A 21,757-nucleotide genomic window follows, 5' to 3' on the forward strand; every position below is an offset into this window, starting at 1 on the left:
AACTACTACATACTAGTAGTTAATTTATTGCATGCATTTGGGGATGCTATGTTTTTAGAAAATAAATGTTATTTAAATTTATTTACTTTTTTAGTTTAGTACTATTAAAATGTAATTTTGGATATATCTAGTTTACCACTATATATATAATTACTTTTTTCAGTCGTGTAAAATTTTTCAAAACGACATTAACATTAAAAAGATCATAGTCATTGATTATAAGGTTTTTTTGTTAGATAGTTATTTATATCTATAAGGGGTTTGTAGTCGAACACATGCAAAGAATATTAATTGTCGCAAAATCGATTTGAGACACTTTTTTGTCGTTTATTGAATTTCTTAACTAGATCTTAATGCCGTAGTGCTCCAAGCCTCCAACATTCACAACAACAAAAAATGGAGTGTTTAACATAGATAAACCTCAAAAGAAAAATAAATAAAATCTTTCAAATCCAAAAACCTAAATCCACAACCCAAATATCTAAATTCATAACCCAAAGACCTAACTCGAACTTAATATCGTGGTGGTTCACCATTCACAACCCAAAAACAAAAAATTATAATAAATGAGTATAACTCTCGATCTTAAAACTAAAATACACTTTTAACTTGGTTATAATAAAATTTCAACATATAAACAAAAGAAAAAATGGAGAACTAAAAATGTATACTAAATTATACTAATTAAAATTAACTCAATACCATACCAAACCATATTTTGAGTCTTTTGTTCATTAGTCGTCCTAAACAATCAAAACCTAAAATTAATTGCATTTGCATAATAAAACCTTACTGATTTAAATATTATTCTTATGATCAGAAGAATATATCATCCAAAAAATTGATTACATCACACTTCACAAGAACGAACACATCCATGATAAAGTCAGAGCCTTAACACTCTCCTCCTCTATATAAACTCATCACCCTCAAACCTGAGATTCCTCATTCCTTAAACCCTAAACCCAAACTTTTCCCAAAACTCACAAAAAAATGGAGGTCGAAGGCAAAGGAGGAGAAGCTGGAACCACCACCACCGCAACTCGGAGGTTCGCACTTCCGGTGGACGCCGAGAACAAATCAACAACTTTCCGGCTATTCTCAGTGGCTAAACCTCACATGAGAGCTTTCCATCTCTCATGGTTTCAGTTCTTCTGCTGCTTCGTCTCCACTTTCGCAGCTCCACCTCTCCTCCCTATCATCCGTGAGAACCTTAACCTCACCGCAACCGACATCGGTAACGCCGGGATAGCCTCTGTCTCCGGCTCTGTTTTCGCACGTATCGTCATGGGCACGGCTTGTGACCTATTCGGTCCACGTCTCGCCTCCGCCGCTTTGACACTCTCCACCGCTCCCGCCGTCTATTTCACCGCCGGGATAAAGTCTCCGATCGGGTTTATCATGGTGAGATTCTTTGCCGGATTCTCTTTGGCCACTTTCGTCTCAACACAGTTCTGGATGAGCTCTATGTTCTCTGGACCCGTCGTGGGCTCGGCTAACGGAATCGCCGCCGGGTGGGGAAACCTCGGAGGTGGAGCGACGCAGCTGATCATGCCCATCGTGTTCTCGTTAATTCGGAGAATGGGAGCCACCAAGTTCACGGCGTGGAGGATCGCTTTCTTCATCCCTGGTCTGTTTCAGACTCTCTCTGCTTTCGCCGTTCTCTTGTTCGGTCAGGTACAAAAACAAACACACCCTCACCGGTTCGGTTATTTTGCTTTTATTCAATTCATCCGGTTTTGATCATTTATTACCGTTTTGTTTGGTATTGTTTAAATTTACTTGGTAGTATATTATTATTACTTTTGAAATAATATAATTGAAACTATTATAAAACTACCTTTATTATGATTATTATATACAGTATGTATAAATGAAACCGATTCGATTATATTTCTCTAAAAAATCGGTTTAAAGATACCGGTTTGAATTTATTCCGTTCATATTGTAGTACTGTATGATACGGACCATTACTGTTATAATAATCTTTATTGTGTTCTTGAAATTTTGAAAAGGATCTTCCGGATGGAGATTATTGGGCGATGCACAAATCCGGAGAGAAGGAGAAAGATGATGTTGGGAAAGTGATCAGTAATGGCATCAGCAACTATAGGGGATGGATAACAGCATTAGCATATGGCTATTGTTTTGGTGTGGAGCTTACGATCGACAACATCATCGCAGAATATTTCTTCGATAGGTTCCATTTAAATCTCCAGACAGCTGGGATCATAGCAGCCAGTTTTGGTCTGGCCAACTTTTTCGCTAGACCTGGAGGAGGAATTTTCTCTGACCTAATGGCGAGAAGGTTCGGGATGAGAGGAAGGTTGTGGGCTTGGTGGATTGTGCAAACACTAGGAGGTGTGTTGTGCGCATTTCTTGGCCAAATTCATTCATTGACATGGTCTATAGTTGTTATGCTCATCTTCTCTGTATTCGTCCAAGCCGCTTGTGGACTTACCTTTGGAGTTGTTCCATTTATTTCCAGAAGGTAAAGTGTTCTCGTACGTACGTTTTGATCATTGTATTACATTTTGGTATTAAATTGTTTTTTTTTTTTTTGTTTATGTAGATCTCTTGGGGTGATATCGGGAATGACTGGTGCGGGAGGCAATGTAGGCGCGGTCTTAACTCAGTTGATATTTTTCAAAGGATCGACATACTCAAGAGAGACGGGTATAACTCTAATGGGGATAATGTCAATTGCGTGTTCGTTACCAATATGCTTTATTTACTTTCCGCAATGGGGAGGTATGTTTTGTGGACCTTCTTCCAAAAAAGTGACTGAAGAAGATTATTACCTAGCCGAGTGGAGCGCCAAAGAGAAGGCTAAAAACTTACATCTCGCAAGCCAGAAATTCGCGGAAACCAGCGTTAGCGAAAGAGGTCGGGCCTCAACTCATCCCCAAACTTAACAAATTCATGGTCTTTTTTTTTTGTTTCTTTTAATTTATATATGTATGCTTTTGTCTTCTTCTCTTTCGTTTTGCTACGTTTTGCCTATAAGTTTTCAAGAACTACTCTTTTTATTTTATTTTATTTATAAATGTGTGATAAGTTGTGTATGTTGTGTAAAACCTACTACTTTCTTTGTATGGAGAACTTTTTATAATGTTTGTTCATCATGAAATGAACCAACGTATTTTCATTTGGTATATATAATTTTTCATTTAGTTTTCTTTTTCGCTGATCGTGATGAATAACGATATAAAGCAATACAAACCACTAAAAAATTTTAAATTATTGATTATGAGTGTTTTGTTTTTGGAATTTAATACCAAAACAAGCAATTTAAATTATATTAATTTAAACAAGCAATTAAACACTTATATTAACTATGGAACATTAAATACTCTATTTTCTTTAAATTTAAACAAGCAAATTTAATTTTGTTTTGAGTTGTGAACGGTAGAACACGACGACATTAAAATCGATTTAGAAAATGTAATAAACGACAAAAAGAGAGTCTAAAATCAATTTTTGTGACAACAAATATTTTATGTATTAAAATTTTGTAGTGGAAAACATACATAAAATATTTCTTATTACAAAAATCGATTTCAAACTCTTTTTTTGTCGTTTATTATATTGTCTAACTCGATTTTAATGTCGTAGTGTTCTACTGTTCACAATTCAAAAACAAACAAAAAATAGAGTGTTTAGCGTTCCAGAGTCCCAAAGATTCATTCTGACTGAACCTAAAGATGGGTCTAAATGATCTAAATGATCATTAGAACCAAATGATCTAAATCGATTTGATATTGGGTGAAATTCTCGAACTCAAAACTAAATTACAATTTTAATTAGTTATAATAAAATATCAACATATACACAACAAAAGTTTTGAGAACAAAAAAAAAAACTAAATGTGAACTAAAATTAACTCAGTACAACCAAATCATATCAAAGTCGGTTTTCTTTGATCAAGTTGTCCTAACAATCAAAACCTAAATTCATTAATTAATTGCATTTACATCTTAAAATAAAACCTCAACAATTCTTGATTTAAATAATTTGTTTAGGATCGCCTTAAAAAGAAGAATATATTACCTAAAAAAAATGATTACATCACACTTCACAAGAACGAACACATCCATACTGCTCTCCTGACCCTCAAACCTGAGATTCCTCATTCCTTAAAACCTAAACCCAAAAAGTTTTAAAGCTTAGAAAAAAACATGGAGGTCGAAAAAGGCAAAGGAGGAGAAGCTGGAATCACCACCACCGCAACTCGGAGGTTTGCATTTCCATCTCTCATGGTGTCAATTCTTCTGCTGCTTCGTTTCCACTTTCTCGGCTCCTCCTCAACCGACATCGGTAACGCCGGGATAGCCTCAGTCTCTCCGGTTCTGTTTTCGCACGTATCGTCATGGGCACGGCTTGTGACCTATTCGGTCCTCGTCTCGCCTCCATCGCTTTAACACTATCCACCCGTCGTGGGCGTAGACAATATCTTTAACATTATCCATCGCTTTATCATGGTGAGATTCTATGCCGGATTCTAAGTTCTCTCGACCCGTCGTGGGCGTAGACAATTACATGGTTACTACTTTTTCGTGTTTTATTGCATTTTAGATATCAATTAAGTTGAAATCAACTTTATATTAGATATAAGTTAAGGACAAACAAAATTTAGCTGAACAAAACAAAAACAAAAATACATCCTTCAGCAATTATTTGTTTTTGTAAAGATTTACCACGTAACCTTTCAATTTTTAATTGATCAATATCTTTGATATCTTTGAGATAGACAGAAAAGATAAACTTTAATTCCAGGGTTAGAAGTTTATATGGGCCTATTTCCCATGTCCCCCATTTCATTAGGTCTCTTGTTGGCCTATTATTATTATTTTATTTTTTTGTAACGTGGCCAGCTTATCATTTACAGTATTTTATTTTTCTAGAATACAAGTTAACTAACATAATTACTACATTAGAGTTAGAATACCGTCTGAGGAATACAAAGGTGGAATGTGTTTTTGATACACAAAGCCGGCTGGACTAAATCCTCCAGACACTAGCCAGTGGTAAAACAGAATAACCCCTGGCTCAAAGAGAAGCAAGACGGATAAATGATAGACAAAATCCACAAAAGATGAACTAAAGAACAAAGCGTTTAAATCAAAATTCTACCGATTAATATAGTCCGAAAGTTCCTTTGGAACCAAAATAATCAAAGCCAATCACTTACCAAAACAACTAGCTGAAACCTCTGATAACGAAGCAATACTACTTCCTAAGATGAGTGAACCTAGACTTCTATTCCGGCGAAAAAGAACCAAGACATATAGTATAATCCACCCAACTTACTATCTTAGACAATTAGAATAAATTTTGTTATGTTTCCTAATCTACCACATTGATTGCTTTGCACGTAGAAGCCATATGGAGTTCACGAATCAAAGAATCTTAATGGATAAAGATACACAAATTAGAAGTAATCAACTTGTAATATATTCTTCTAACGATTTATAAATTTGATTGCATTTGATTTTTATTGTATTGTTTCTAGCCTAGTCGTGCGATGAAATATCACAAAAGTCGTCCTTTGATTTTGTATGGTCGACAGTTATACAATAATAGACACATACACACACACTCACAAATAAAATTCGACTGTGAAACACTAAGTCAAAGGATTAACAACTGGTGTAAAGCTGTTTGATAAAAATAAAACTAAAAAAACTCAAGTGTGAAGTTGTCTTTTACCACTCTTCCAAAAACTCCTACGTATCCAACCTAGTTATATATTTTTAAAATGAAAAAATCCAATGGACTAGGATCTGGCGTGATTGATCAATGTGTGCAAAACGATTATGTAAGAAGACAAATCTAAATTAGTATTTAGACCAATTGAAAACTAAAAAACATTAAAACTTTTTCTCGTGTCTATATTATAAATTTATAATTAAGTAAAGAAAAAAAGAAACTATAAACTTCTATATAATCCATGAATCATTGATATCTAAAGATCGCAAGATCCTCAATCTTCTCCTCACCTCTAAGCAGTCTCTCTCTATCTCTATCTTTATCTCTCTTGTCGTCGGAGAATGGAGAAAGACAATGACTTAACGGATCCAATCCTGTCGTCAACTGAAGAACTCGACCCGGCAACCCAGAAAGCATTGATGGATTATCTTGGAGTCGGGAGCAGAGCATCTTCTCTTGTCTCCTTCTCCTCTACTGCCGTCGATATCCCTCCGATCGCCAACGTCGGAGACTTTCTCAGAGAGTTTAGAATTGAGTCTAAGAAGCTATGGAAACTAGCTGGCCCTGCCATTTTCACATCGATGAGCCAATACTCTCTCGGAGCCGTCACTCAAGTCTTCGCCGGACATATTAGCACCATTGCTCTCGCCGCCGTTTCCGTCGAGAACACCGTCATCGCTGGCTTCTCCTTCGGTATCATGGTACGTCTTTGACTTTACATTGATATGTCTTCCCTGATCACATTTTTCCCATTCTATTTTGTATAAAGTATATTAAAAAAATTATGCATGTTGAAGAACCAAAAATTATTGAATTGTATATATTTACTGCAAAGATGCTGAAAAATCCTTCAAATATTGTGATATCTACAATAAAGTTGCGTATTAGTATCTTTATAATTATGTAAAATTTTGTATCTCTTAGAATTTCAAACTTTACGATTAAAATGGTGTCAAATCCTAAATATCATTTTCTTGTATGTTAGCCGTGCAATAAAACTAGACTAACATGAGAATACTATATTAGTAATTTGTATGCAAATTTTAAAATTCTCACCGTTATTATTTTTGTATATGCATGGTACGACTAGCTTGGAATGGGAAGTGCGTTAGAAACGCTATGCGGACAAGCGTTTGGAGCAGGGAAAGTATCAATGCTCGGTGTTTACTTACAACGCTCGTGGGTTATTCTAGGTGTAACCGCCCTCTTCCTTTCGCTACTCTATATCTTTGCGGCTCCAATCTTAGCCTTCATAGGCCAAACCGCTGCAATCTCGGCCGCGGCTGGAATTTTCTCCATCTACATGATCCCACAAATCTTCGCCTACGCAGTCAACTTCCCAACCGCAAAGTTTTTGCAATCGCAAAGCAAAATCATGGTCATGGCAGCAATCGCCGGTGTGGTTCTCGTTTTCCATAGTTTCTTCACGTGGCTAGTCATGTGTAGGCTCGACTGGGGACTTCCCGGTTTAGCTTTAGTGCTTAACACGTCGTGGTGGTTCATCGTTGTGGCACAACTTGTGTATCTCTTTAATGGTACGTGTGGAGAGGCTTGGTCTGGCTTTACGTGGGAGGCTTTTCATAATTTGTGGGGGTTTGTCAAATTGTCCTTGGCCTCTGCTGTCATGCTCTGGTGAGTGCAAAACCCTTTTATTCCGGTTATTTTGCGCCTACTTGATCAAACCCCATTAATTCATGCATATTTTAAATATAAAAACTGTTTACCTTTGTAGTTTGGAGATTTGGTATTTTATGGCACTTGTATTGTTTGCTGGATATTTGAAGAATGCTGAAGTCTCCGTAGCTGCACTCTCCATATGGTAAAACTTGCTGTCTCTCTTTAATTATAAGAACTAAACTAATTAATTAATATCTTCACGATATTACATGTAAGGTTAACATGATTTGTTATTTGATTCATTTGTTTAAATTAACATCGTAGAGATTCTCGGAATAAGAGTAGTCCTAACGTGCGTAGTAGTCTATATTTGTTGTGTCTCTGTGGCCAAATAGCCGATTTAAATATTTCACACGTTTTTTAATCTTATGTTACTCACATACACTAATCAATCACTAAATTAAAATATAGCTAGGAATTACAATAATGCATAAGTAAAATTCAAAATTTTAGTGCCTTTCATTGCAAATGTGGTCTACTTATTTGTTTGTTCTTGATGGTGTGTAAAAATTATGAAGCATGAACATTTTGGGATGGGCAGCTATGGTTTCAATTGGGACAAACGCAGCTGTAAGGTAATTTCTCACGTGCATGCGTCCCACACAACACGTGTGAAAACAAACTTTTCCAACATCTACATATCTCACACCTGCCTAATAGTGCTTTTTTTGTTTTGTTTTTGGTTTGGCAGTGTGAGAGTGTCAAATGAGCTAGGAGCTAGCCACCCAAGAACGGCCAAGTTTTCTCTAGTTGTGGCGGTGATATTATCGACAGCGATTGGGATGTTAATAGCAGCCGTCCTACTCTTCTTCCGCAACGAGTATCCGGTTTTGTTTGTGGAAGATGAAGTAGTTAGAAATGTGGTTAGAGAACTCACGCCAATGCTTGCCTTCTGCATCGTCATAAACAATATTCAACCTGTCTTGTCTGGTAATATTTTGTTTAGTGTACTCCAATATTATATTGGTTTTACATAACTTTCCAACTACAAAACTGATTAGATATGCGTGGAATGGTTGATGACACTTACTGATATATATGTTATAAATTTGTATGGAGTTTTATCTGATGTGGCATTATGATAAATTTTGATTACGTAGGAGTGGCTGTGGGAGCGGGATGGCAAGCGGTTGTAGCATATGTGAACATAGCATGCTATTACTTGTTTGGAGTCCCATTTGGTCTATTGTTAGGATTTAAGCTTGAATATGGAGTAATGGTAATGAAATTCACACCCTTTTTATCTAAAAACAAAACATTTATTAGGGATAGACGAAAGACCGGAGTTTTTTATGCTGTGGACACGTATATTGATCAGGGAATTTGGTGGGGGATGATGACCGGAACTTTTGTTCAATCCGTAGTCTTGACTTGGATGATCTGCAAAACCAATTGGGACAAAGAGGTAAGAAATCAAAACTTTATAAAACTGTATAAACAAGGATCTCACTCACCGAGTTGTTGTTCTAATCTATATTTTTACGTAGGCTGCAATGGCAGAGGAAAGGATAAGAGAATGGGGTGGAATATCAGAGAAAGAGAATCTTTTGAGCTAAACAGAGTTGTTACTTCAAAATATGTTTAAGGAGATTTAATTGCAATTCACATTTTTGTATCCTAACCTTAAAAAGAAAATTTGGTTCTCTTTTACTAATAAATTGTTTTTAACTTGTTATGTCGTCAAAAAATGACAAATTATTTTGAGAGTTGGAGCCGAGTCTTAATAAAAAAAAAAATCTTAATGAGAATTGTAATCTCTTTACATTCACACACCCCCATGCCCAGTTGCCCACATCCAAATCAGTCTTTGTTCAAACCTTCAAACGATCGAAGAGCTAACTAAGAAAATGATCAACTAACTGATCCTATAATGATAGCAGATTCAAGTTCAACACTGAGAAGTGAAATCAGATACTGTATTGAGAGCCACACAAACATCAAGAGACATTTATAAAATCATCAATTAGGTTAAAAATGTTTTTTTTTTTTTTTTTTTTTTTTTTTTTGCAGAGTCCAAGAACGTTCTAGCTTCCGACAATTCTTCAGTAGACCCACAAGACGCAGAACAGGCAATTCAGGAGAATGAGTGTGAGCCTGAGAAAATCAACAATTTCGATGTAGAGGCAAAGGAGGACCAAACAGAACAGGCAATTCAGGAGAATGAGTTTGAGCCTGAGAAAATCAACAGTTTCGGTGTAGAGACAAAGGTGGACCAAACCGATAGTGATGCTGGTGATTTGAAAACCGAACAGGCAATTCTGANGTAATGTTAAATTAGATTCAAAAGAAATAAACGTTTTTACAAAGTGTTTGTTAAAACATTCTTAAGACATGTTTTGAATAAATGTAGAAAAGAATAAATTCAATAAAATCTTGCTGCGAACCAAGTTTGAAGGCTGACGTCCTCTCCATCCCGAAGGGTACTAAGGCGATTGCGGATATTTTTGTCGATGAGCTTGACTAGTCTCTCCTCTGTCGCAGGTTGCTCTCCATGCCGACGAGCGTTCCTCTCTAACCAAATCGAATGTATCGTGTTTTGAAATGCATAGCCGGTGATAAGCTTTGTAGACTTGTCAAGATCATTGCCACCCAGCAGTGCTATGATGTCGGGCCAGTCTATGGTGTAATTGGTTAGTAACAGCTTCTTCACTAGGGTCTCCCAAATACGCTGTGAGAAAGTGCATTGGAAGAAGAGATGTGCTGCAGTTTCCAGCGGATGGCTACAAAAAACACTACCGGTGTTCGCCCCTGTGTTCCATCTCTGCATTTTGTCACCTGTGCTTAGTCTACCTTTAACCAGGAGCCAAGTTATAAACGCATACTTCGGAGTAGCGTAAGGGAACATAATCACTCTGTGGCTCTCAAAAGTGGGATGAGGGATGCGTATAAGGCACCAGGTGTCCTTTGTGATGAACTTCTTGCGGTAACCAGCTTGTCTCCCTTTCCATAGTGTTACATCGTGCTCATCCCCATTTCGACGAAGCTTGTGTGTATGAATCTCCTCCTCAATTTGATTCAACAAAGCTTGTCGGTGACGCCTTTGCCTTTGCCTGTGCATTGCCATAACCTCCGCGACTGTACTGGAAAGTGGGATCCCTAGAACAATAGGGCCTCTGTCTCCAAGTTTATCATGAAGAGGTCCTAGTTGACACCAGTTATCAAACCAAAAGGAGGTTGACTCCCCATTGCGAACCTGAACACGATAGAACTGTTGTGCTATGGGTCGATATTTTAGGAGTTTTCTCCATATCCAGGAACCCACCGTTGAGTTAGCTTGTTCTGCCCAGAAGGAACCATTCCTAATGAGATACCGATGAACCCAATTTACCCATAAAGAACCCTTAGCAGAATGTAGTCGCCATATCAACTTAAGGACACAAACTTTGTTTGCTTCTTCTATGGAACGCAGGCCTAAGCCGCCTTCATTCTTTGGCAGACAAACATCGGACCAAGCAACCTTGGCTTTGTTAGGATTTAAAGAAGGGTCATCCCACAAAAAAGCAGAGCAAAGTTTGTCGATTTCTCGAACACAAGCCTTTGGGAGTCTGAAAGCGGAGATCCAAAAATTCGTGATGCTGAATATAACCGACTGTAGCAGTTGTAGCCTCCCTGCAAAAGAGAGCGTCCGAGCTGTCCAAGTGCTAATCTGAGATCGGATCTTTTCCAACAATGGGAGATAATCTGCAGCGGACATTCATTTGGTGAGCAGAGGAAGGCCTAGATATCGAACAGGGAGTGTTGCAAGTTCAAAGGGAAACTCGTTAAGTATCGCCTCTTTATTTTCCAGGGAAACACCAGCCATGTAAAGTGTGGATTTCTCTAGACTAATATGCAGGCCAGAGTGTTTTGCAAAGTCAGTAAAAACCTCCAGAGCTCCTTCGATAGATTGCTTTTTACCATCCACAAAAACCATTAAATCGTCAGCGAAGCACAAGTGGGTGAGGTTCATTGACTGACAGGTAGGATGAAAACCAAACTTCTTTTGTTGTGCAGCCTTATCCAATCTACGGGAAAGGACATTCATGCATATCACAAACAGATAAGGGCTCAAAGAACATCCTTGTCAAAACCCTCTTTTGCTTCCAAAGTAGCCTGCGAGCTCACCATTGACCTGTACGGAGAAGGAAGTAGAGGTAATACAGGTTTTGATCCAGTGAATATAGACGTCGGGAAACTCCAGTGCACGCAGTGTGTTGAGAAGAAAACCCCACTGCACTGAATCAAAAGCTTTCGATATGTCTATTTTCATAGCACATCTTGGGGACACAGAATCCTTATGGTAATCTTTGACAAGTTCAGTGGCCAGAAGGAGGTTTTCCATTAGCAATCTGTCCTTGATGAAAGCAGACTGGTTGGAGGAGATAAACTTGGGCAGAATGATCTTCAACCTGTTAGCAAGAATCTTGGAAATGATTTTATAAAGCACATTGCAGCAGGATATAGGCCTATAGTCTTTCATCGTTCTAGCCTCCTTCTTTTTTGGGATTAAGGCTAAGATAGTGGAGTTAACCCCTTTTGGCAAGAAACCTGTCTCGAAAAAGGATTGGATAGCAACAGTACAGTCCTCACCCACCACTGACCATGATGCTTTAAAGAACTCGATATTGAAGCCGTCAGGGCCTGGGGATTTATTTGCAGGCATAGCAAACAACACCCTTCTTATCTCCTCTTTGGAAACCTCTTTGGTGAGTAGAGTTTTGTCATGTTCATCACACTTATAGTCGAGAACGTCAGCCAGTTCCTCCGGGGACCAGTCAACATAGTCCGCAGGGGAATATGTGAGAAAGGAATTGAAATATCTCTCTGCTTCGATCTTAATGTTGTCTTGTGTATCAACCACTCTCCCATCGTCACATTGGATCTCCTTAATATTATTCTTCATCTCTCGAAGCTTTGCTGAGGCATGGAAAGCTTTATTATTCTGGTCCCCTACCTTAAGCCAATGTAGTTTTGCCTTTTGTTGCAGAAAACGCTCCTCTATGTCAGCTAATTTCCTCCATTTGGCATATGCAGTTGCTTCTACACTAATCAGTTGAGTAGTCGGGTGAGTCATTGTCTGCGCCTGAGCTTCACATAAAGCTTTAAAATCAGCCTTTGTTCGAGCCGTAATGTTGCTTACCAGTTGCTTCCCCAGGCGGCGAATGTGAGGCTTCAGTCCCTTGAGAGACTTGGAGAATCTATGCAAGGCAGAGGTAGAGTGGAAGAGTGGAGGAGAACGTTGCCATAAGTCGACAAGTTGTGTCTGGTAGTCCGGATGTAAAGAAACTTCATTGACAAACTTAAAAGGTTTCTGCACTCGCGGGGGTTCTGCAGTGATGTAAAAACGACATCTCAAGTGGTCCGAACAATCTCCTGGCTCAAAAACCGAGTAAGATTGACCAAACTTCTGAATCCATGCTTGGTTCACTAACAATCTATCAAGCTTCTTACATATCACACCATCATGTCATTTATTGCACCATGTATAGCGTGGACCCTGGTAACTCATATCAACAAATTCGCAAGTTCTCGCAACTTCCTGGAAATCGCGCATCCCTGCAGGTATAACTGGTGATGAGGCATATAGTGAATGATCATCCGTATCTAAAGTTTCGTTAAAATCCCCACAGACTAGCCATGCCTTATGGCGAAACAGAGGCGAGGCGTTATGATCTCTCAGATCACTCCAGAGTTCCTTACGCTCACCATAGAGATTTGAAGCATAAACAAAGGAAACAAAAAATTCATCTATGTTTTCAATGCAAACCGAGACTGTAATCATCTGAGATGTTTTGTATATTGGGGTAATCCTGACATTATTCCTCCAAACTAACCAGAGCCTGCCCAAACGATGCTCCTCATAGTTAGTAAGAAGGTTCCAGCCCGCAAAAACAGAGTTAAAGACTCTCTCCGCTCATCGTTCCTTGACTTTAGTTTTAATCAAACAACCAAAGGCATAACGTCCTTGAGCCATCCACTCACGCACCACTCTATGTTTTTCCTTTTTATTAAATCCACGGATGTTCCAAAAGAAACCTGACATCAGAGATTCTTTTGAGTTTTACGTGTTTGCAGAGTACTAGGTTGTTGAATCCTAGAGCTCTGCTGTCCATTAACCGATAGAAACTTATGTCCCTCCTTTGAAGCACGAGGCAAAGAAGGTCGCAGTACCCCTTCTTGTTTACCTGACGCAATATCAGCAACATCAGCCGGTGGAGCGGCCTCTGTAGAAACCGCATCACCTGCATCATTAGGCATGCTCTCCTTTTCAGTATCTTTCGGATCAGTCTCTGATATATCCTCACCTTTTTCCCCCTTATCACTAAGACACGAGAAAGAGTTGGAGATATTAGAAAGCTCTTGGTTACCAGTAGTTTTCCCCGGACTACGAACACCCTTTGTGGGAGTATGCCAACCTCCTTCAGGTTCCTTATCAATTACTACGTCAGTTGTCACTGCTCCCCTATCTGACTCCACAACAACAACATCAACATTTTGCTTCTCTACAGTCACTGCCACCTGCAAGCCTGCGACACCGTCTGAACTCTGCGAAGTAGGTGGCAACATCGTAGTCTCAGTCTCAGTAGCGGAATCGACCAGGGTTGACGTGTCTACCGAGGTTGTTGTATCCGATGCAACTTGGCTGCGTTTCGATAAACAATCCGAGCTTATATGGCCCCACTTGGAACAGTCAGCACACCGTGGGGGCAACCAAGGATAAACAAACTCCACAATTGTGTCCCCTCCTTTCCCAGACTTAAAAGACATGTGTTTTGGTAAGCTTTTCGTCAAATCAACCTCCACAAACACCTTTGCCTCATCAAAGGTTCGGCATGCTTCTGTCTCTGAATGTAACCGCTTTGGTGTTCCTAAAGGACTTGTGATTGCACTTAACACCTTCCAAGAGAAATACTTTGGAGGAATGTTCTTCACCACAACCCACATAGGAACTATTTTTAGACCCTCTTGGATCGAATCTACTATCGGAGTCCACTTTGTAAGCACCACTGGAACACCACAGAGATTCCACATACCTCGTCTCAACACCCGTAAGCGTTTTTTCTCATCCTTAATCTGGAATCGTACTGTGGTTTTATCCACCACATAAACATCTATCTTCATTGTTTTGTCTCCCAATGTCCAAATCTTGTTGACAAGAGCATGTATTCCTCCCACAAAAGGAGCCTTGGCTAAAAACTTGCCAATAAGAAAGTCTTCCCAGAGCGGATGTGCTTCCTCAAAAATAGTAACTGTCGGCATACCATCAATCTCCTCGATAGCCAATTCCACTTTCTCCATCTCCTCTACTTCCTTCACCATAGAGACCCAAGAGCGGGGTTTAGATTGAACCCCACCCACTTCTTTGATCGCACCACGATCTCCCCGGGCACCACCCGACGGCAAACCCTCTCCTACGCTTCCCTCTGTAACCTGACTCCCAGAGACTACAGGTTCCACAACCAACACCTCACCCACCTGTCCGATCTCACCCTCTTCCTCCCATAACATGACATCAGTAGTACCTTCATGGACAGAACCGGTAGCCTCCGGCGGCATCAAGCCTTTCGCGAGAAGCTAACAAAACCCTAAATCGCCTTTTTTCGCCCTTAGCACCAAAACGCAGCGTTTTATAGGTTTAAAATGTTAAATAAGAATAGATCAAGTAATCAATCTCTAGGATTTTTTACGCAGCAAGTAATAACGGGCTTACTATTGGGCCTGAAGAAAGCTCGGACCATTAAAGAGTGAGAAGAATCCGGTTCCGGTTTTTAACTGACCATAGCCGAAATTAAATTCTACTGAATTTGGTTTATGGTCTAATATTTTAATAGAAATAAAAAGATTATAAAAAATAAAAATCTAGCACAATGAGTCAAATATAGAATAAATTAGCACTGCTAAAACGAACCGAAAAAGTTGAAATAATCGTATGGAAAAAATCTTACGAAGCTAAACTGGATAATTAAACATATCCGGATGGATTTTTTTTTGTATACATATTTAGACCAAACCGATACTAAACCGAAAACTAAAGTAATATAATCGAAATATCAAAAAACTCAATGAATACTTGAAACATCCAAAAATTAATAATCGTAACATGTAAACATAAATTAAAAAATATTAGTTTTGTTTATATGTGAAATAACCAAAATAATCAAATCTTGTTATAGATTTATATTTATTGAACCTAAACAATCTGTTTGCAAAAAGCTGAACCAAAATTCATTAAGGCATTCAACGGTTGGTTGGTATGCTCCAGACCAGACTAAAGTTGGACCAGTTCGTTATTTTTCTACCATTCACACATTTGTTTAATATACTCCATACCAATTTTGGACCAAATTCAGACCAATAAAACATATGTTAGTATGAAGTAAACAGTAATTCCTTACTAAAATATAATTATTTATCCGCATTTTTTTTTGTCTGCTTTAAAAGTGCTCCATACTCCAGCAGCGAGTTTAGCATATCAAATTATCAATACGCATAGTTTAGTATAAAGTGAATGGACCAAGCATTCAAAGCCTAAAACTGGAAAAACAATTTCAATTTTTAATAGATAGTTGGGGGAAAAATATTCGATATGAATTAAAAACCCTATAAAAAATTTTGGTTATCAATTTCAATTATCCCAACTGATTTGGACCAAAAAGAAATGGGGGAATTTTAAAAATACATCTTTTGTAATACCATTTTTCAAATATACCCTCTCTTTCAAACTTTACCAAAAAACTACTAAAAAATTGCAAATTTTTAAAATTAGTGTTTAAGGTTATAAATATATACACAAATTACCTTTATATATGTGTGATTTTTATTATATATTTTATAAATACAGTGTAAATATTTTTTATAAACTGTTTAAAATATTTTTAAAACCTTATAAACCTTTAAAAACCTTGTAATGTTTTAAAACTTCATAAATATTTGGATCATGTCTAAGAGTATTGTCTAGAAGTATCTTATGAACTATATAAAACTTTATAATTTTCATATTAAAAATAATATTTTTAAAAATAGATAAATAGAAAAGGTAGTTTTGAAAAGAGATATACAGCCAAAAGAGTATTTCTCAAAAATTCTCAAAATAAATCCTTTAACGAACTATCTAAAATCGAACAGAACATCCCAAACCGAATAAAAAATCGCGAAATTCCCATACCTAACTAAGACCGAACCGGAGTAAACCAACATTGGCACAACTACATAAAGTCAAAACTTTGGCAAGACCGAAGCACACAATTAAGAGGCTCGTCCCCCAAAAAAGAAAAAAAAAACCTTTAGTTCTTCGTCCTCCCTCGAGACAATAACGGCAGTGATGGCTGATTTCGTACCACCGTCTATGAAGGAACAAGCCGATGAGAAAGTTGATAACTCGAACCTCACTTGTCCCGTTGGATATGAATATATCGATATAGAAGCTTACAGTTAAGTATTTTTTATTTTCTTCTAATATTCTTTTTCTTTAGCTTTCCACTGTACATAACTTATTGAATTCCCCAGATATCTCATCAATCTATATATGGGTTTCTTGATCAGTAGTATGTGTTGGAAAACGGAAAATTGTTGGAGATATCCGATGAGAGTCTCTAGTCTGGCTTCATAGATGAGTGCATTGTATTGTCGTGTTAGAGATATTTAGCAGTCTTGTGTTGTTTTGTATTGACCAAGTTCGAGCACTTTAGGCTACAAGATTTACTCAATACAGTAGAAACTATCTAGTATGTGGTTAAAAATTGTTCAATTTGATCCGGAATTTGCATTCAAAAGTCTGTCTTAATTCAGAAGTCAACTATTGTTGTAAACAAAAGTCAACAAAAGTCATTTTGTCAACTATTGTTGTAACCAGTTTTATTTTTGTGCAGATATTTTAGACCGTGGTTATTTCAGAAGTTTACATTTGAACTACTCCCCAGCCTTTTTTGATGGAAACTTTTGTATCAGGTGATTATGTTTTTTGTTTACAGTCATATTTGCAAACAATTTTTTCTTTTCCTTGTTTCTATTTGGTGCTTCTCGTTAAGCCCGTTTATTCTTGTGTCAAACAGTTCAACGATGGCGCCAGGAACATATTATGGACTTAGTGCCTACTACTTGAACACAAAGGTAGTAAACTATTTGGATATCAAAAGAATCACTGTGTTATTGGATTTAATTGAACTCTCTTTTTTTTTTCTGAGTGTTTTTGTTGCAGCTGACACTTACTGGAGGTGTTACTACTGATGGTAGACTAACCGCGACAGTGAAATACGCTATAACTGATAAGTTGACTGTGAGGGCATATACAAATGTAAGTGGTTCAACAGATTGCGGGCGCTAGGCGCGCTCAGGCAACGTCTAAACGGCTGCCTCGACCGCCCATAGATCTCGTTTTAGTTTTCTTTTAACTTCATAAATTTAAGTTTGTTACTGTTATCTTCATATACATAGTTATAAACGTTCATATATTGTTTGATATGAGTTAAAAAAGTCCATTTTTTTGTTTACGATTTATTATTTTCATATTTCTAAAAGATATTTAATTTTTATTTATCAAATAATGTTTTATATTGTAAACGTCTAGGATCTTCCAGACCCTGATTAGGTGTTGTAGGAGCTAGACATGATTGCTTTAATACCTAGCACTTTCTTAAACATTAGTTGTAACTAGAGATAATGTAGTTATTCAATGGTGTATATTAGGATTAGCTTGACAAAATGTGTTTTCTTACAATATTCTTTTCCAGCTAAGAAATGAGTCACGTTTGTCCATCACAAAAGTCAGCTTAGAATACATGGTGAGGAAATTATCTCTGTTTTAAGATTTGCTATTTTTGTGATGAACGTTTTGATGAACAGTTCACATTCCTATCTGTAGGCTCTAAACTACAGAGCTCGATTTAAACTCGGGAGCAATGACCTAACTGCAGCTACATATATCCAGGTAAATTTGCTACTCACAGTTCTGTTCTAAGATTTTTCAAATCTTTCTAATTTGATTTCTGACATTAGCCACTATTATTAATTGTTTTTGTACTGTAATTAGTATTTGCAAATTCTTTTTATACACAAAAACTGAAAAAATTAAGTACTTGGTCTATAAAAAGATTATGGCAACAGCCAATAAATAATACGTCAAATCAATAACAATTAGCTCACAAATACGAAAGAAAAAGAATAGACTATTCATAGTTTACTGTAAAAAGTTGTTCTTTTAATTATTGATCGTTATTTTGTAAAAGTTGTTTAGTTATTGATAGTAATTTTTCAATACAGCGTGTTACACCCTGTCTATCTTTGGGTGGTGAGGTCTTTTGCACCAATGTGCCTCAAGAGTCGGGTGTAGGTTATGCTGCAAGATACGAGACTGATAAGATGGTAATGTTTCTTCTAATTAAGTCACTTTATTACACAGCTTACAAACCCGATACGTAGAAAGTTTCATATTTTATAGGATTTTTTGCCATTTATACAACGTTATTCTTTGTATATAAAAGAAATATATACATGTCGTAGAACTTTGTAATACGTTTTACAATCAAGTTTGTAATGTTTGTATATGAGTGTGAAAATGTTTAGAAGATACGTATAAGAGAGTTAAATAGCGTATTTTTTATTTGACTTAATATGATTGGTTTATATCAATTATATTAAGAACTTTTCTTTATTGACAGGTTGCATCTGCCAAAGTTATTAGCAATGGTAAGGTATCTATGACCTATGTTCATAAGTAGGGCTGGGCAAAATAACCGATAACCAAATAACCGACCGAAACCGAACCGAAAAAATCCAAACCGAACCGAACCGAAATTCTTCAAATACCCGAATGGTTAGTAAAAATCTATATCCAAACTAACTGAAACCGAACCGAACCGAACCGACAATTAAATGGTTAACCGAAATATCCGAAAACCTAGAAGATATCAAATATTATATACTTAATATTATGCAAAACTATAAAATAAACTTAAAATATAAATTATTTCTAGATTCAAAACAATTAAATATTTTAAATAATCAATATATGTAAATGTTATTATTTTGAATTTACAAAGTTAAATACTATTTTGTAAAATTGAATCCATATTTTTCCCTTTTTTGTATTTTTGTTATTGTATATTTGGTTAATTTTGGTTATATTCGGTTAGTTTTGGTTATATTTGGTTTATTTGGTTAATGTTAATATAATTTATGTTAGTTATGGTTATTTATTTAAATAACCAAACCGAAACCGAACCGAAAGAAACCGAACCGAACCGAACCGAAATTTCAAAAATATCCAAATGGTTACTATATTACTATATCCAAAATAACCGAAACCGAATACAACCGAACCGAAACCGAATGGTTAACCGAATGTCCAGGCCTATTCATAAGATTTCAAAGAAGGTAATGGGACATTCGCATTTAATTTTCTCTTTAAGCTCGATTCGATGTGATAATAATCATGACAGATAATAATATGTATCTTTCTGCTCATAATCAGGTTTCACTCGCCACTGATTTTGCGTACAATTGCTTTTCAAGAGTTGTTAAAGCTAGTGTTGGGTATGACTGGAATAATAAACAGGTAAATATTGCTATTTTCATAGATTTGAAGGGAATTGAAAACAATGTCTTTATAAATCCGTTTTAATTCTAATATTATGAGCTTTTGTTTCAGTCTCGTGTCCAGGGAAAGATTGATTCTAACGGTGTTGTATCTGCACTTTTTGGAAAGGAATTATATATGGGACTCGATTGTCTGCTATCTGCATATTTGAATCATAAGAACAACGATTTCAAGCTTGGTTTGAGCTTAACTTATGGTTAGGAACTCGAACAATCTTCAGCCTTGATTCCTCGTGTAGACAATACAACCCCTAAGCATATCTTGTTCCTTGTTGGCCAATCCAAGTGAAGTCTCTGTTTTTTATGTGCCTGTTAAGATAACCCACAAGAGACTTACAGATTAAGAACCTAAAACTATCTTTCTCTGATGGACAAGAAAACTAACCAAAGAGTTCGCGAGCGAGACTATTGTTCTCTCTACGTAGTCATACACAAGCAAAAGCTCTTTCCCTTCAATGCAACAACCATAAAGTTTCACAAGGTTTGGGGTGTTGCAACGCAGAGATCATCCCAATCTCAGTCACAAATTCTCTGTTTCCTTGCTTAGATTTTGATGAAAGCTGCTTCACTGCGGTGGTCATTCCATCAGCGAGAACACCCTAATAACCAAAACACATTAACACTCCTAATCCAAACTTAAAAGAACTTGTGAAGATGTCAAACCAAAACAATCATCACCTTATAAACCGGTTACGAAAGATTGGATAGGAAACTCACTTGGTGTGATCGTTATGGCAGATATGAGAGGCTCGTTATTAAACACCTCCTCTCGTTTTGGTATTACGTTTGCGCCTTTTCCTGTCCACTGCAAATGAATCTCCAGCGTACTTCCATTCACTTGAACATCATCAATTTGCCTTAAGAACGGTTTACCAACTCCACCTGCTCTCTCTCTCCAACAAATTCCCCTGCACGAGAGATAATCCCATTGTGAATTTTGATCCAAGAAACTGAAACTTTGTTTTGAAAAAAAAAACTTTCATCTATATTCTGCGAAACTCAATTGAACATAAATCATCAAGGGTGTAGAGAAATTAATTAGACATGGGTTGTTAAGTTAAAGACTTAAAAAGGTGAAAATTTTGATTAAAAAGGTTAATATTCTTGTTTTGAAAACATAATGAAAATTAATACATCGATCTCTGGTTTGTTTTCTTGCTAATCCACAGGATCACACGTAAAGAAGCTTAAAAAGGAACCTTATGTGTTATTTAGTGTGGACCATTGGATCGATACCGTGATTGATCGAGATATAGACCTGTTGGATCGGTGAGGTATTTCTTCTTTATCCATTGTTGTCTTTGTTTGATCGGGATAGTTGAATTTATGTAGAACGACTTAGTGTAATGTTCTAGTTTCGGCTTTATGCATGGGATAAATACGAAAACTATTCGTGAAATATTATTAATAAAAATGTACTTAGTTGCCTATGAATTTGGTTTGCAAGCCTACGAGGAATTAGTTGACTTTTTGACTTTTTGCAATACGACTTCAAAAAGTATTATAAAGCATAGTATATGGGTTCTCGCATTTTAAATCCCTACAGAAAATTACACATTTGAGTTCCTATCTCCTAACATCATACAAAAACATTGTACTTAAAGGCTCACCCATAAAATATATCAAATAAAAGTCAACGTATAGTTATGATTCTACAACCGGCTGAAAAAGCCGGTTCAAATTAAACTTGTTGTCTTTAATCTTTATCCTCCTCTGTTTCCATATATAATAATTAGTTGTTGACAAAATGGTTTACTACACTCTTTTTAATTGATTTAATTTAACATATGAATCACAG

At 36.8% G+C, this 21,757-nt stretch overlaps 4 protein-coding genes across 5 annotated transcripts; all 4 read left to right on the forward strand.

Annotated features, from left to right (window-relative positions):
- LOC104755572 (high affinity nitrate transporter 2.5-like) lies at positions 934-3,155 on the forward strand. The gene is made up of 3 exons (XM_010477973.2): positions 934-1,677; positions 2,016-2,491; positions 2,573-3,155. The coding sequence occupies exons 1-3, from the start codon at positions 994-996 to the stop codon at positions 2,913-2,915; spliced, it is 1,503 nt and encodes a 500-aa protein (XP_010476275.1). The 5' UTR covers positions 934-993; the 3' UTR covers positions 2,916-3,155.
- Positions 5,989-9,154, forward strand: LOC104755573 (protein DETOXIFICATION 31-like). Its single transcript, XM_010477974.1, has 8 exons — positions 5,989-6,410; positions 6,800-7,341; positions 7,442-7,528; positions 7,905-7,961; positions 8,078-8,316; positions 8,487-8,605; positions 8,705-8,791; positions 8,874-9,154. The coding sequence occupies exons 1-8, from the start codon at positions 6,051-6,053 to the stop codon at positions 8,940-8,942; spliced, it is 1,560 nt and encodes a 519-aa protein (XP_010476276.1). The 5' UTR covers positions 5,989-6,050; the 3' UTR covers positions 8,943-9,154.
- LOC104755574 (mitochondrial import receptor subunit TOM40-1-like) lies at positions 16,522-19,150 on the forward strand. 2 transcript variants are annotated; one of them, XM_010477976.1, is made up of 8 exons: positions 16,522-16,796; positions 17,235-17,313; positions 17,418-17,475; positions 17,564-17,659; positions 18,096-18,146; positions 18,227-18,292; positions 18,625-18,726; positions 19,023-19,150. In XM_010477976.1, the coding sequence occupies exons 1-8, from the start codon at positions 16,688-16,690 to the stop codon at positions 19,080-19,082; spliced, it is 621 nt and encodes a 206-aa protein (XP_010476278.1). In that variant the 5' UTR covers positions 16,522-16,687; the 3' UTR covers positions 19,083-19,150. The 2 variants fall into 2 exon arrangements, with proteins under 2 accessions (XP_010476278.1, XP_010476280.1); XM_010477978.1 differs by lacking the exon at positions 18,096-18,146.
- LOC109130208 (mitochondrial import receptor subunit TOM40-1-like) lies at positions 19,652-20,252 on the forward strand. Its single transcript, XM_019239499.1, has 3 exons — positions 19,652-19,737; positions 19,835-19,918; positions 20,012-20,252. The coding sequence occupies exons 1-3, from the start codon at positions 19,693-19,695 to the stop codon at positions 20,159-20,161; spliced, it is 279 nt and encodes a 92-aa protein (XP_019095044.1). The 5' UTR covers positions 19,652-19,692; the 3' UTR covers positions 20,162-20,252.

Source organism: Camelina sativa, chromosome 17 (genome assembly GCF_000633955.1).
Source record: "Camelina sativa cultivar DH55 chromosome 17, Cs, whole genome shotgun sequence".
Classification (NCBI taxonomy): Eukaryota; Viridiplantae; Streptophyta; class Magnoliopsida; order Brassicales; family Brassicaceae; genus Camelina; species Camelina sativa.